This window comes from Dermacentor andersoni, chromosome 7 (assembly GCF_023375885.2).
Source record: "Dermacentor andersoni chromosome 7, qqDerAnde1_hic_scaffold, whole genome shotgun sequence".
NCBI classification, from domain to species: Eukaryota; Metazoa; Arthropoda; class Arachnida; order Ixodida; family Ixodidae; genus Dermacentor; species Dermacentor andersoni.
In genome coordinates, this window is record NC_092820.1 from 345,940 (window position 1) to 361,888 (window position 15,949).

Below are 15,949 nucleotides of genomic sequence, written 5' to 3' on the forward strand. Positions count from 1 at the left end.
GGTGAACAGGGGTGTTCCCTAGTGTAGGACTGGTACTCCTGCTACCAGGAGGGGTTTGTGGCATCGGATGAACTGTACCCCACACCTCCACCAGTTTTGTCCCGAAAAGACAATTGAAGATGTACCCAGCGTCGGCGAGACAGACAGTTGTACAAGATGGCGTGTGAAAACTGAAGCCGGCTTCCTCAGCCTATACTTCTTGTTCAGTGCCAGACTCTTGCCGAGAGCGTGTTCCAGTCCCAACTTCTTTCTCAGCGCTGGCTCGCGACACCTAGCGGCAATATCATTTGGAGGGGCAGAGGAATTCTATAGATTCATGCAGTATCAGTAGCACCCACGATGATAATGGAAGAGGGAATAGTCTAGAGGAATTTGACATCACACAAGTAATGCCGGAAGAAGTAAAGAAAGCCTTGGGAGCTATGCAAAGGAGGAAGGCAGCTGGGGAGGATCAGGTAACAGCAGATTTGTTGAAGGATGGTGGGAACACTGTCCTAGAAAGATTGGCCGCCCTATATACACAATGCCTCATGACCTACCGGAATCTTGGAACGTACCGGAATCTTGGAAGAACGCTAACATAATCCTAATCCATAAGAAAGGGGACGCCAAAGACTTGAAAAATTATAGACCGATCAGCTTACTGTTCGTTGCCTACAAAGTATTTACTAAGGTAATCGCAAATAGAATCAGGAATACCTTAGATTTCTGTCAACCAAAGGACCAGGCAGGATTTCGTAAAGGCTACTCAACAATAGACCATATTCACACTATCAATCAGGTGATAGAAAAATGTGCGGAACATAACCAACCCTTATATATAGCCTTCATTCATTACGAAAAAGCATTTGATTCAGTCGAAACCTCAGCAGTCATGCAGGCATTATGAAATCAGGGTGTAGACGAGCCATATGTAAAAATACTGAAAGATATCTATAGCGGCTCCACAGCCACCGTAGTCCTCCATAAAGAAAGCAACAAAACCCCAATAAAGAAGGGCGTCAGGCAGGGAGATACGATCTCTCCAATGCTATTCACACCGTGTTTACAGGACGTATTCAGAGACCTGGATTGGGAAGAATTGGGGATAAGAGTTAACGGAGAATACCTTAGTAACTTGCGATTCGCTGATGATATTGCTTTGCTTAGTAACTCAGGGGACCAATTGCAATGCATGCTCACTGACCTGGACAGGCAAAGCAGGAGGGTGGGTCTAAAAATTAAACTACAGAATACCAAAGTAATGTTTAACAGTCTCGGAAGAGAACAGCAGTTTACGATAGGTAGCGAGGCACTGGAAGTGGTAAGGGAATACATCTACTTAGGGCAGGTAGTGACCGCAGATCGGGATCATGAGACTGAAATAATCAGAAGAATAGAATGGGCTGGAGTGCGTTTGGCAGGCATTCTCAGATCATTAACAGCAGGTTGCCATTATTCCTGAAGAGAAAAGTGTATAACAGCTGTGTCTTACCAGTAGTCACCTACGGGGTAGAAACCTGGAGGCTTACGAAAAGGGTTCAACTTAAATTGAGGATGATGCAATGAGCTATGGGAAGAAGAATGATGGGTGTAACGTTAAGGGATAAGAAGATAGCAGATTGGGTGAGGGAACAAACTCGAGTTAATGAAATCTTAGTTGAAATCAAGAAAAAGAAATGGGCATGGGCAGGACACGTAATGAGGAGGGAAGATAACCGATGGTCATTAAGAGTTACGGAATGGATTCCAAGGGAAGGAAAGCGTAGTAGAGGGCGGCAGAAAGTTAGGTGGGCGGATGAGATTAGGAAGTTTGCAGAGACAACATGGCCACAATTAGTACATGACCGGGGTAGTTGGAGAAGTATGGGAGAGAGAGGCCTTTGCCCTGCAGTGGGCATAACCAGGCTGATGATGATTATTCTGGAAGACACGCGGGCACCACAGATTACTCTGGAACCTTCAATGGCTCATGTATAAAAGCCGACACACTTGACCGGCAGATCAGAATTTGACGACTGCCGACTGTGTTCGCCGATATTGCCGTGCTTCGAGTGCAACTTGATTTTGTGGGCACAAGTTCGCCCAATAAAAAAGTTTGTTTCGTCCTTCACAGTTTTGCTGCTGTATTATTCACCGTCACCACTACGTGACACTGCTGTAGAGTAATTTGTTTTTGTGGGCACTTCTAATAAGATGTTAGTTTGCGACTCACCCGTTGTTTCACTAGTAGTAGTTCAGCTTCACTACAATGTGACCGTATTTACTCGTATAACCTTTACCTTTACAAGTTCTTTATTAGTATAAGGCCTGCTCTTTTTCTGATTCTTTACCACTTGCAGACCTAACAGAAGGCATGCTTATGGCTACACACTGAAGCCTCAAGATACGCTCTGTCTGCTACCTAGAATAAGGCAACCCCTAGCAGCCGACTATGAACACATTAATATTTTTGTATGTGGACAATGCTGTGAATATGTGCGAACAATCGAGCTGTTGAGAAAAACTACTTGCGATTGCAAAATAGATTTCATTGTTTCTGATAGAGCACCAACAAAGTGGAAAATTTGTTTACAAGGGGCGCGATAGGAGATCAATGTTCGGCACATTCGTTCGGTTACCGGCACGCACGACTGGCCTACTCCGTGCCAACGTTGCCAGCTGCGGGGCGCAGCCACGTTTTTGATGACATCAATATGACGACCCACTCCTGTTGATCATCTTGCAACCTAGCACGTCGTCTGTTAGAAGCAGAACGCGACAGAAGTTGTGAAGTTGGAGCAATCATACGCTCATTATGAGACCGGCTTCGCACGGCATGTCAGGTGGATTGGATTAGATCAGATTCAGATCACATTCAGATCCAATCCATAGTTTAATTCGAGAAAATGGCACTTGCAACGGGAACTTTGGTTGTTGCGCTGCCATTACTCAAAGAAGAAGGAGAGCAGTTGGAGGTGCGAAACTTGTTTAAAGAGATGACAGAATTCCAGCGTCGCTTTCATTTCTCGAACCAAACAGTGTGTTGGTTGTACGGTGAACTTGACCCCATCATAGGGTGCCAGCGAACCAATGGCATGTTGTTGCTTCTTGAAATGTGCGCCACTGTTCCCATCTTTTTCTTTTTCCTCGCTGTGCGCGACACCACATAAGGACCACGCAGGGAGACTAACAGTTATAAATTGTAGTACAGTAAAACCTCGTTAAACCGTACCCGCTTAAACAGTAGTTTCGTTTGAAAAGTAGTAAAGTCAAATTCCCGATTCAGCGGCCATTGAACATAATGCATTTTGTATCCGCATAAACCGTACCAACTTATTGCATACGCATCGGTTAAAACGTAGCGTTTCCACTTTTCGTTGTGCAAACACGGCGGTGCGTCGTCTCCATCGGGTGGCCCGGCAGAACAACCAGCCTCAGAGATCGAAACAACGGCCTCCAAGCGCCCTGTGCGTTTGCGCGTGAAGCCACATCAACATCATTTTAGCGCCGTGCCTGAGAGCGTTGTGGAATCATGCAATCGAGGACTCGCGTCATGCCGAAGCTTGGATAAAGAAGACGCGAGGTGCTCAGCAAAGAAGAAAAATCAGACATCGTTCATGCTGTCGAACGTGACACGAAGTCGGAGCTGGCACGCGACAGGGATCTGCTATTGACTACTGTGTGTGGCATTTGGAATGCGAAGAAGTTGCTTGGCAGCGCTGCTGCAACCGCGAAGAGATGTCGGCTACGAGGTTCGACTTTTCGCCATCATTGCGTCTGCTGTTGCCAAAGTGTCGACTAGCGACAGTGATGAGGACTACATGGGAAGCGACAGCACGGGCGATTCAGGCCCAACAGTTGCGGAAGCTGTGCGTTACGTCCGCCTCATGAATGTAGTTGTCACGACATGAACAGCACCCGGCAATGAAAAGGGTGCCCCGGGACTTCTGCAGCATACCGCGTGCGTACACGGAGAATACGTAACGCCAACAAGGAATCTGCCATGCGAGTGTTTGCCGAGAAGAGGGGGCTGGCTGAAAAGCTGGCATGCAGCTTCAGTACGTTTGAGGCCGCTGTCGTCATGCTAGGCCGCCGCGGCATCAAACGAAAATAACACTTTTGTTGCGCGAAGTGAATAAATACTGCATGTATTTTTCCCCTTTCATCACACTCTCTCTGGGTTACATGTTCCGTTTTCGAGAAGTAAGTGGGTGATCTCATGCAAGTTCAGTTAAACAGTACTACCGTTTAGCACGTACATTTTCTAAGCTCTGGGCAACTACGGTTTAATGAGGTTTTGCTGTACAGTTAAAACCCTGTCAATTCGGATTTCACAGGACCAGAGAAAATGTCCGAATTAACCGAATGTCTAATTAACGAGGTTTCGACAATAACAACAAAACATTTCTAAAACATCAACATACCTTTCTTCATGAAATAACTAGTTATTGTTGCTTGTTGCGAGCGAGAAATTTGCGTGGAAAGCAAAATTTTTCGGAGTTTTTGTAGGTGGTGCAGTCTGCGCAGACTGTTGGGAGAAACGACACAGATGTCCTCTAAAACTTCAAGGGCGTCATCGGCCTCTTTAGCAGTGCAGCGCGGCACTTCATACGTATCCATGACGGGCGCATTTTCGCTATCAGAGTCTGGCTCTTTGTCGCCTAGTACACCCAGTATTTTGTCATCGTTGAGGCGACCAGCAATGGCAACATCCCTATCGATGTGGATGTATTCATCCAGCGGGACATCCGGAGGCAGAAGTCTGTCGAAGCGACTGTCATCTTCCTCGGTGTTTTGGTTCACATCCGCATCCCCGGCTTCCAAAGAACCTCCGTCATGGAGAAAGCCGCTGTGTCGGAAGCAGTTCGCAATTACTGCGGGCGGCGTGTTGCTTTACACATGCGCCACCATGTGCATTGCACTGAGCAGAGTTACATCATATTGTTACGTGTAGAAAGACACAGACAAAAGAGGCTATTTACAGACTATTTACACTAGAATGGAGCCAGAGCGCCAGGCCGACATTCACTCGCGCCAAGGGCACCGACCCACTTCGTCGTCGTTCTCATGGCGGCTCGTCTCTCGGGTATTTACCGATCATATCGTAATACTACCCCCCGGCGGCAAAAGCGCCGTCACGGTGCAGTTAAATATCCAAGGCACGTGGAGAGTTGTAGGGCTTGAGTCGGGCGACGTGGACAATGTCACTGGTAGTCACAGCAGAGGACGTAGTGGGCGTGGCGAGAACGATTTCGTAGGTGACATCTGTCACTTGGCGAAGCACGCGATATGGGCCGGTATAACAGGAAAGCAGTTTCTCACAAAGACCAACTTTACGCGATGGTGACCAAAGTAACACGAGGGTGTCACAGTCACGAGGATCCCATCTTCGTCGCCAGTGTCACAGTCACGAGGATCGGAAGTTCGAGGCGGTCACAGTCCACAAGCCGCTGTTGGGGCTGCTGGGGCCTGACAAGGCAGTTCCTGTGCAGGCATCGCCTCGAGTAGTACGCTGGGCCTTGAGGCTGGCAGCTTACAGCTACCAGCTGGTTTACCGTCCGGGAAAGGACCTGGGACCTGCTGATGCCCTGAGCCGCCTGCCCCTGCCAGAGGTGCCTGATGCTGTTCCAGAACCTGCTGAAGTGTTCATGTTGGAACACGCGTACCCGGAGGTGCTCTCCAGATCTGCAGTATCTCAAGCGACCAGCCGGGACCCAGTCCTGGCTCAGGCAGCACCCGGTGTTGCCACACCCGACCCGTCAACACCGGTGCCCAGGCGGAGTACTCGACGGCGGAGGCCACCAGACCGTTACTCGCCTGGGTAGCAGGCACTGTCGACCCAGCTAGGGTGGAGGCAGAGCCTCATAGTGTGAACTTGGACGTTTGTTTCACGAGTTTAACTTGAACTTGGACGTTGTTGAACTTGGACATTTGTTTGAACTTGTACGTTTGTTTTTTATTTTAACAAACAAACTGGGGGTGAGGGGTTGTAGCAAGTAGGTGACGGCCCCTCGGACTTAATCTTGGTTAGCCCGCCAAGCTCGGCGGCCTGATATAGCTCGGCAGGCAACAGTGATCACCCGCACCACAAATAACACCGACGAGCACGGCAGCTCGCCGGTCAGTAATCTTTGAGCACCACCACGCTGAGAAGCCCTCCCTTGTTCACGACCCGGGGTGGATTGTGACAGAGGGTGCCGGGGACAAAAGTGACATCACGGTGACGGAGGTCGTAGCGCTGTTTTTGTTTGTCTTGAGAGACTTGTAGCCGAGCGCGCGCAAGTTGGCGAGCATGGTCAGCATGGGCGATAGCATCACGGGCATAAGCGCTAGTTGATGCTGTGTTGGACGGAAGCACAGTGTCCAGCGGTAGCGTCGGTTCACGGCCATACAAGAGGTAAAAAGGAGAAAAGCCAGCAGTGTCGAGACGGGAAGAGTTATACGCAAAGGTGATGTAAGGTAGAGCCTGGTCCCAATCACGGTGGTCGTCTGAAACGTATTTGGATAGCATGTCTGTAAGGGTGCGGTTCAAACGCTCAGTGAGGCCGTTCGTTTGAGGGTGGTAGGAGGTGGTAAACTTATGCTGTATTGCGCAGGCACGCATGATGTCGTCAATGACTTTGGCTAAGAACGTACGGCCACGGTCTGTTAGCAATTGACGCGGAGCACCATGAATCAAAATGATATCATGCAGGAGGAAGTCCGCAACATCAGTTGCGCAACTGGTCGGAAGAGCGCGTGTTACGGCATAGCGGGTCGCGTAGTCCACCGCGACTGCAACCCACTTCTTTCCTGATGTAGATTCCGGAAATGGGCCGAGAAGGTCTAAGCCGACACGATGGAAGGGCTCGGCAGGGATGTCGAGCGGCTGTAGGTAACCAGCGGGGAGCTGGGAAGGCTTCTTGCGTCGTTGGCAAAGTTCACAGGCGGCGACGTAACGTCGCACGGAACGGGCAAGGCCCGGCCAGAAAAAACGGCGACGTACACGGTCATCGGTTCGAGATACGCCGAGGTGTCCTGCCGTTGGTGCGTCGTGAAGCTCTTCTAAAACGGTTGAGCGGAGGTGTTTAGGCACGACAAGTAGGAACTCAGAGCCGTCCGGATGAAGGTTACGACGGTACAGAGTGCCATCGCGGAGGACGAAAAGGCGTAGTGTGGCGTCGGCCGGAGTGTGTTCAAAACGGTCGATGAGTGCTCTGATGTAGGCGTCACGACGTTGCTCGTCGGCGAAATGAAGCAGCTGCGACACAGAGAATATGCAAGCAGCACTGGTAATATTGGAGGAGTCAGGGTCGTCAACAGGGTAACGCGACAAGCTGTCAGCGTCTTGGTGCAGGCGGCCAGACTTGTACACCACGGAATATGAAAATTCTTGTAGCCTCAAAGCCCATCGACCAAGCCGGCCTGTAGGATCTCTTAGCGATGAGAGCCAGCAGAGAGCATGATGGTCAGTGACTACGGAAAAAGGGCGACCGTAAAGGTAAGGACGGAACTTCGCTACCGCCCAGACTACAGCAAGGCATTCTCGTTCCGTAATGGAGTAGTTGCGCTCCGGTGGTGTGAGGAGGCGGCTCGCATAAGCAATAACGCGATCCTGGCCGCGCTGACGCTGGGCTAAGACGGCACCTACGCCATGACCGCTGGCATCTGTACGCAATTCTGTAGGGGCATCAGGGTCGAAGTGGGCGAGGATGGGTGGTGAGGAGAGAAGAGTAACGAGACGAGAGAAGGCGGCGGCTTCTGCAGTACCCCACGAGAACTGTACGCCTTTCTTCAAAAGATTAGTGAGGGGTCTAGCAATTGCCGCAAAATCTTGAATAAAACGACGAAAGTACGAGCATAGCCCTACAAAACTTCGAACGTCGGCGGCTGTCTTCGGAACCGGATAGTCTCGGACAGCGCGAGTTTTGTCAGGATCAGGCTGTACTCCGGAAGCGTCAACGAGGTGGCCCAGAACAGTAATTTGGCGGCGGCCGAAACGACATTTGGACGAGTTAAGTTGCAGCTTCGCCTTTCGAAATACATCAAGTATAGCTGCGAGACGCTCAAGGTGAGTGTCGAACGTGGGTGAGAAGACGATCACGTCGTCGAGGTAGCAGAGACATGTGGACCATTTGAAACCTCGGAGCAAGGAGTCCATCATACGCTCAAAGGTGGCAGGGGCGTTGCATAATCCAAACGGCATTACATTAAATTGGTATAGGCCATCAGGTGTGATGAACGCGGTTTTTTCTCTGTCCATATCGTCAACAGCAATCTGCCAGTATCCAGAACGAAGATCAATAGAAGAGAAATAGCTGGAACCGTGGAGGCAGTCAAGGGCGTCGTCTATACGTGGGAGCGGGTAGACGTCTTTCTTAGTAATTTTGTTCAGATGACGGTAGTCTACACAGAAGCGCCACGTGCCATCCTTCTTCTTAACCAACACTACAGGTGACGCCCAGGGACTCGAAGAAGGCTCAATGATGTTTTTGTCTAGCATTTTGTTCACTTCGCTTTGAATAACTTGGCGTTCCGATGCAGAAACTCGGTACGGTCGTCTGTGAATAGGAGTAGCATCGCCAGTAAGAATCCGATGCTTGACCGCGAGCGTCTGGCCTAAAGGGCGATCGTCGAAGTCGAAAATATCTCTGTAGGCCGATAATACTCGATAAAGGTCTTCAGCCTGCGCAGAAGACAGGTCCGTCGCAACCATTTTCTGTATCTTGGGATCGGCGGCCGAGGCTGGCACGAGAGGCCTGCTAAGCTCGCAAGAAGGATCGGTTGATAAATTTGCCACGTGATGGTCGCCGAGACAATCAACGTTGGCAAGGCAAATACCTTGTGGTAGAATTTGCTTCGCCAATGCAAAGTTAAAGATAGGCATGAAAGTGCGGTTCGCAGTAACAGTAAGTATACTGTGAGGCACGGTAACGTCATACTGTAGTGGAATGTCGCGCAGAGGAGTGACGAGGTACTCGCCATCAGGGACTGGTGGGGAAGACAAGAGTTCAATATAGGCTATTGATTTTGGCGGCAGGCAAATAAAGCCAGTGGCGCGTAGGCGGCACTGGTGTGCGTCAGAAGGTTCTGCGAGAATCAGCAACTCAAGGCGAAGGGTACTGGAAGAGCAGTCAATAAGAGCAGAATGCGCGGAGAGAAAATTGAGGCCGAGAATGAGGTCGTGGGGGCAATGAGCAATCACGGTGAAGAGGACAGGAGTGTGGCGGCCGGCGATGCTAACACGTGCCGTACACATGCCGATGATAGGCACAGTACCACCATCCGCAACGCGGACGACGCGTGCCGACGCTGGGGTGAGGAGCTTGTTCAGTCGTCGTCGGAAGGCAGCACTCATAATAGAAAGATGTGCCCCTGTGTCGATGAGTGCCGTGACAGGATAGCCATCAACGTCGACGTCAAGAAGGTTTTGGTTCGTGTTTAACGTGAGCAGAGGATTTGAGGGCAGTGTCGACAACGCAGCTTCACCTCCAGAAGCTGCAGTGCCTAGTTTTCCGGCTGGGCCCGGGAGGTGATAGGCGGCGAAGAGAAGCGGCGGGGTTGGGGCGAACGGGACTGACGGCGTCGAGGTGAGGGCGAGCGGCTGTAGCGAAGGTTCGGAGCAGGAGCATCAGTGGCAGTGGATCACATGGCGGGTGGTATAGGAAACGGAAGGTCCAAAGGTTCGGGAGTAAGTGGCGGCGTATGTCCGAGGAGGCGGAGGCCAATGGTTGCGGCAGTGACGAGCGACGTGGCCGATGCGACAGCAGTGAAAGCAGATTGGTCTGTCATCAGGGGTACGCCAATCGGATGGGTTGCGGCGAGATGTGGCGGAAAAGGACTGTCGGGGACGAGGAGGGCCGGTGGAGAACTGGGGAACGCTGGGTTGAGATGTTGAACACACGGAGTTCAGACCCATGTTCTCAAATTCTTGTCGGACTACGGCCTGAATCATGGCAATCGTGGTTGCTGGCGGATCGGGAGGCGTCGTGGAGAAAGCTGGCGAACAGGCGGCCTCAAGCTCGCGGCGAACAATACGGGTGACGTCGTCACAGGTGGTGGCCTGACGCGATCGACCCTCACATGTCGACGTAGCAGCGGTGTTGGGTAGCCGCGTGATGTGGTGTGTGATACGACGGCTCTTGGCTCGTTCAAGGCGACGGCATTCTTTAATGATGTCGTCGATTGTCGAGACATTGCCGAAAACAAGCAAATTGAAAGCGTCGTCGGCGATGCCTTTTAGGACATGTGACACTTTATCTGATTCAGACATAGCATCGTCAGCTTTGCGGCATAGAGCCAAGACGTCGAAGATGTAGGAAACGTACGGCTCTGTAGATGTCTGAACGCGAGACGCAGGAGCCTTTCTCGCGGCAACCTTGCGGCCAATGGGGTCGCCGAACAGTTCCCGTAGCTGTTCTTTGAAAGAGTCCCAACTGCTGATGTCTTCGTCATGCGTCTGGTACCACACGCGTGGCGTGCCGCCAAGATAAAAGATGACATTGGCGAGCATAATGGTTGGATCCCACCTGTTATTAGCGCTGGCATGTTGATATAGCTTGAGCCATTCGTCAACGTCCTGTCCCTCCAGGCCAGAGAACACACCAGGGTCGCGATGTTGGGCAACCGTGACGACGGGAGCAGTCGGACCAGCCGAAGCCGTTGCAGAGGCGGGCTCGTCACCGGGAGGCATGGTGACAAGCTTGACGTACCGACCACTCCGGAGTTCCGTGGCGAGGACGGGGATCCCGCACCTCCACCAGAATGTTACGTGTAGAAAGACACAGACAAAAGAGGCTATTTACAGACTATTTACACTAGAATGGAGCCAGAGCGCCAGGCCGACATTCACTCGCGCCAAGGGCACCGACCCACTTCGTCGTCGTTCTCATGGCGGCTCGTCTCTCGGGTATTTACCGATCATATCGTAATAATATTTTTATTTGCCTCCATACAGAGCAACATGTGCTCAAGCACTTGTCTTCTGTATTGGCCTTTAACATACTGAATAATTCCCTCATCCAGAGGCTGCAGGGAAGCCTCTGTGTTAGGCGGCAAAAAAAGCAGTGCCTGAAAAAAAGCAGCTGTATGTTTGTCAGCCCCGACACATTACTGTGCGCACTACAGTTATCTAGAACAACTAGCGCTTTGCGCGATTTTGAACAAAAGTGGCCGTCGAGTTTGCGCAGGCAGGCCTGAAAGAGGGCCGTCTCATCTGCGTTAAAAATGTTGCAGGCATCATAATCGGCTAGGCGTGCGGGTAATCCTGCCCTCCAATCTTCGACAATGCCTTTATTCACAGCCCCTTTCTCACCGCACACGCCTAGGAAGACCAGGCCATGTCCTTTCTTGAATCGGTCGATCCAGCCTTCTGATGCCTTGAAGTCTTCGACGCTGAGCTTCAGCGTGTACTTTTCGGCCTGCGCACAGATAAGGGGGCCACTCAAGGCAGCTGTGCGTCGCGCGAATTGGTAATCCATCTTAAAAACGGTTCTTAAACTTTCGAGTGTGCTGCCATTCGCAGTCTCTTCCTGTTGTCAGCGAATTTGTCGCTGTCGTATGCCTGAAGAATCTCCGCTTCATTTTTCATGTACTGGCTGAGCGTGCTTCTCTTCACATTGAATTTATTCCTTATGACCTACCGAGGCACCCCTGCCTTCATGCCTTTCGGTATTTCTACTTTTGCTGCCAAATCTTTCGCCTCATACTTCGCCCGCTTCGGTGGGACACGAGAGCACATGGTGGCGCGGCTAGGCGCGGCAACGAAGCAACGGGTATACGCACGATGTCAAGAAAAAAGAAAGTATAAGCGGAAAAAAGAAAAGCGCAAACAAAATTTCACACACACACAGAAAAAAAGTTCCGCCTTCCCTGCACACGCACCTGACACAAACTGATAAACACGATAAAAACAACAACGAAAAAAGGCTGCACAACTCCGCAACCACACAACTGCACAAGCAAAAGACAATGTCAGAAATGGCGGCCAGCAATACAGAGAAAAAACATGTATGTATAGACTAGGGTTGCTAGCATAGACCGATAACCACCGTGCCGATAACCATAGTGATGCAGAGGTAGTGCCAAGTGCCATGCCAAAAGCGACTGGCCAGAATTACGCCACTGCCGCCGTGTTTTTTGAGACTTAGGTTTGTCTGTTATGTAGCAATAAAATAAACATGGCTGCCTTGATGTATTTCCGGCGGCACTCCTAGCCCATGCAAGCAAGGCCTTTGAGATCGGCGCGTGCTAATCGGAGGCGCCATCACTGGCGGTGCGATTTGAACACCCCCTAGTGCCACCCGATCCTATATGCGTCACGTGCCTCTGAGCTCTGTGAACTGTCCGAATTGACCGAAGTACGGCCAAATATGCCCGAATTAACGAAAGTTTCGTACCATAGGGTTATGTACATGTTTGACGGGACCAGACGGCGCGCCCGAATTAACCGAATTTCTTAATTAATGGGGGCCGAATTAGCGAGGTTTAACTGTAGTCAAACATATTACTATTTGAGAACGTGTTTAAGGTTGAGAAGAAAAAAATACATTTTTTTTATACAAGGATGTCGTTCATTGGAAGATGAGAAACATTTCATTTTGTAGTATATTGTCTGCGAGCAGACGACAAACACGGCAAGTAAACTTCTCGGGAGTTCACCGCTTGCCGATTGGCTGCTCTCTTCCTCCTGTTCTCACAAATTTTGCATACTGCACCCTCTGTGACGTTGCAGGAACTGAACAGAACGCATATTGAACAAAGATCTCCGATTGCACCCAAGATGTTGCTCATAACACACTCCATTCAAATAAAGTTAGCCTGAAATCTAATGATGACAGAGGCCACAAGTGCATTTTGAAGTTGTTGCCCTAACAAAGACAAGTTCCTTTGTCAGTACGTTGGTTCTAGAGACAACTCTTGTTCAAGCACTGTTACCCACTTACCAAGCCTCCACCTTCCAGTCGACCTGCCTTATTTGGTTAGCTATATTGCATCGCATAAAAAATTGTTTCCATGCCCCACACTATCTGTCGGAATAATTAGTTTGTTTGAATTCACACTGGGGTATGTATTCTTCAAATTGTGTTAAGAAATGCAGTCAGCCCTCCATATAACAGAAGTCCAACTGGCAGCGAGAATTGCATGAAATTGTAAATATTGTAATGTTGAGGATTCTACATTTCAGTGGTAAAATTACTTTCCAGGCTCCCCGAAGAGTCCTGGCAAACAGTTTTTCCAAGTAAACATTTATAAATAGAATCTTGCAAGAACTATTACAAACAACCAATAATTATAAGATCAAGATCCCTGCCACATGGAGTAAAGACATGGTACAGACCACGCATGCTGCTAGGAGCCACTGTCACAATGCATATGTGATATCATCGTTACCACAGACTGCATATGCCAGGCCACCATTCCTTTTACAATGGCACATTGAATCACAAGGTTGCGATTACATTCAAGATGACAATACGGCATGACAATACCGTTAAGCAAGAGGTTTTTTATGTGTGTGTGTGTGTTGCCGAGCCACTCATAAGGCAACATTATGCAAGTACCGTCAAAGTGAAAAACTTGTCTACAAGCTGTTGCTCATTATTGTGCTCCGTTCAAATACAATTCACTTGAAATTTAATGAAGACTGAAGCTACAAGTACGTTTCAAATTCATTCATCTTACTCTATTCCACCACCTTTGGGTTATCATTAAATGCAAATACCATGCACACGGCCTTGATTCTATGACACTAAATTTAGGTGGTGCGCAAAATCAGTTGGAGCTATTTTATGCCTACACGTGAGCTTACTCCGTGTTGTTCAATAAGCGCACAAAAAAATTTGGTAGGCATTCAAAGGAGCTGTCAGCTGATAGTCTGTGGAATATTAGATTTTTCAAATAATCGTTACCTACAGTGAAGGACCCAGCCGTGGTTGGTGCCTTGACATGTGCAGCGTTCCCACAGTGCGCAATGCTTATCAGTACAAGGTTCGACCACGTCAATCGGACCGATCCAAATGATTAACGGTATGTGAACAGAGGGAACAACAAAAGCAGCGCGTGTGGAAAGCACAGAAGCATGTGTGAAGGTCAGCCCAATTAGCCACTGGAAGGCACACTTACTGTATCAGATACACGTGTTCAGTGTTCATGCAGTTTGCAGCTTTCTACACACATGCAAGCACACAAACTTGACATGCATGCTCATGGTAGTTGCCGGCTGGTCGACCACGGATTCGAATGGCACTTCAATAGCTGTCAATCTAACCTGTACACATCAATCACTGATGAGCCAACCTTATTAATATTATCAACAAGCTTTCTGCAATGGCCTGCAGCCCATTATCACATTGGCCAGTGATGAATTTTTGTCACAGCCGCACCATTGACCACACTGTCCAGCCCATTAGGCCTAATTAGAGACGCGTTGTTCGGTATCGGCGACTAAAGTTATGGTTTTCCATTGAATCAACACAGATCTACTCACTGCGTTTGTATGAACTTCAGAAAGCTGATGAACTGCCTCACCAACGAAAGCAGATGCATAGGATGACCACTGTTCACGGCCGCCATCTTTGCGTATGCTGCACGGTGACCCCTTGTTCCGAACACCATTTGTAGGTGCACAATGGTCTCTTTTTATAGCTTCAAGTGACCTGTCGCAAGACTAACTCTGGATTTACATGGTAGGCTTGAAAATATGTGACAGTGCCCTGACCCCGGGCTGCAGATGCATTTACACAGACAGCAGGTAGATGCATACAAAAAAAAGGGGGGTGCGGGGAGCGGGGTACGTTGTTGTGCAATCTTGCAGAGGCCTTCCAATGTGAGAGCTCTTTACCATAGGCGCCAACCGCAGTTGACCCGTGCAGCCCAGATGACCAAGCAGAGCCGTGCCAAGCGACGTGATGCACATTTAGCCGCGCAGATTGGCCTTAACGGCCGATTAAACCACTTGTTATAAAGATGAAAAAGCCATCCTGTTTTCTGGAAGAAAACTTTAAAGCAATAGTTTCTAAGCAATAGAAAATTGCCATTAAGCATTGTATGACCCACTATTCAGCTGAAAGATCCCATTTGTATTTAGGACAACTTTGCTATTTCTTCAGCTTCAGCGGGAAAAAAGCACTTTATTCTATTTCATAGACATTCTATAGGTAAAAGATATTTTCCCGGCCTTGGTACATGAACCAAGTTATCAGTGCTGACATACTAATTTGGTGTTCCCTTCATTAAGAGTAGAGCATACTATACATCTAGATTCATAGGTACCCAAGTTATGAAAGCTAGCAAGACTCTTCTTAAGTAATGTGACTAGCCTCCTGAGCATGTGCAGCACTGTTCTTTCTTGCACAAAATTCGGAAGCACGAAAGTTGTGTTAAATTTTTCGATATTCAATACTTGATTTGAAATTACTATTCAATATTTGCACACCCCTAGTACAAACGTTTAAGAGCAAACTTTCCACAATGGTGTGCTGCCTGCCACAAGTGCCAGCTAGGCCTAACCAGTATTGGTTGGTCAGAGTGGCTGATCACAGTTTCCGTTTGGTGCAGACTGTGGCTTACGGTGATGATAATGCCACTGTCTCCAGGACAACTAGTGCCATCTATTAACAGCTTGCGGAAATTAACCAGCATGTAGGTATGCAGGTGACGCTCAGTGAAACCCCAATGTTCGCACATTAAAGGTAAGAGAGGCTTACATGAGGGCTGGCTTTTGATAAGTAAATACGGTAATCACTAAGGACACAGACTTTGAGAAGAAAATCTGTAGAAAAATAAAAATTTCTCTGAGTGCATCAGGCAAGCATGCTCATGATGAATGACAGCATGATGACAGGCTTGATTAAAGCAATTCTACCGAGAGTTTCATGAAAAGTACAGTGGCACAGACGCCATTGGCAGCAGTGCAGAATACTCACCAATGGACCTTTCTTCATGAACACGAACGATTCCACTTGGTCCAGGTCACCTGAGAAACAAAGGCACTATGAAAGTCACAGTA

General features: G+C 49.0%; 1 protein-coding gene across 3 annotated transcripts in view; it reads right to left on the minus strand.

Moving 5' to 3' along the window:
- The window catches only part of LOC126535679 (saccharopine dehydrogenase-like oxidoreductase), a 227,825-nt gene that overhangs the window by 107,857 nt on the left and 104,019 nt on the right, over window positions 1-15,949 (minus strand). For all 3 annotated transcript variants that reach the window (XM_050182499.3, XM_050182501.3, XM_050182500.3), the window contains exon 5: window positions 15,867-15,916. In XM_050182499.3, the coding sequence (XP_050038456.1) occupies window positions 15,867-15,916 (50 nt within the window). The remainder of the gene's footprint in view (window positions 1-15,866; window positions 15,917-15,949) is intronic.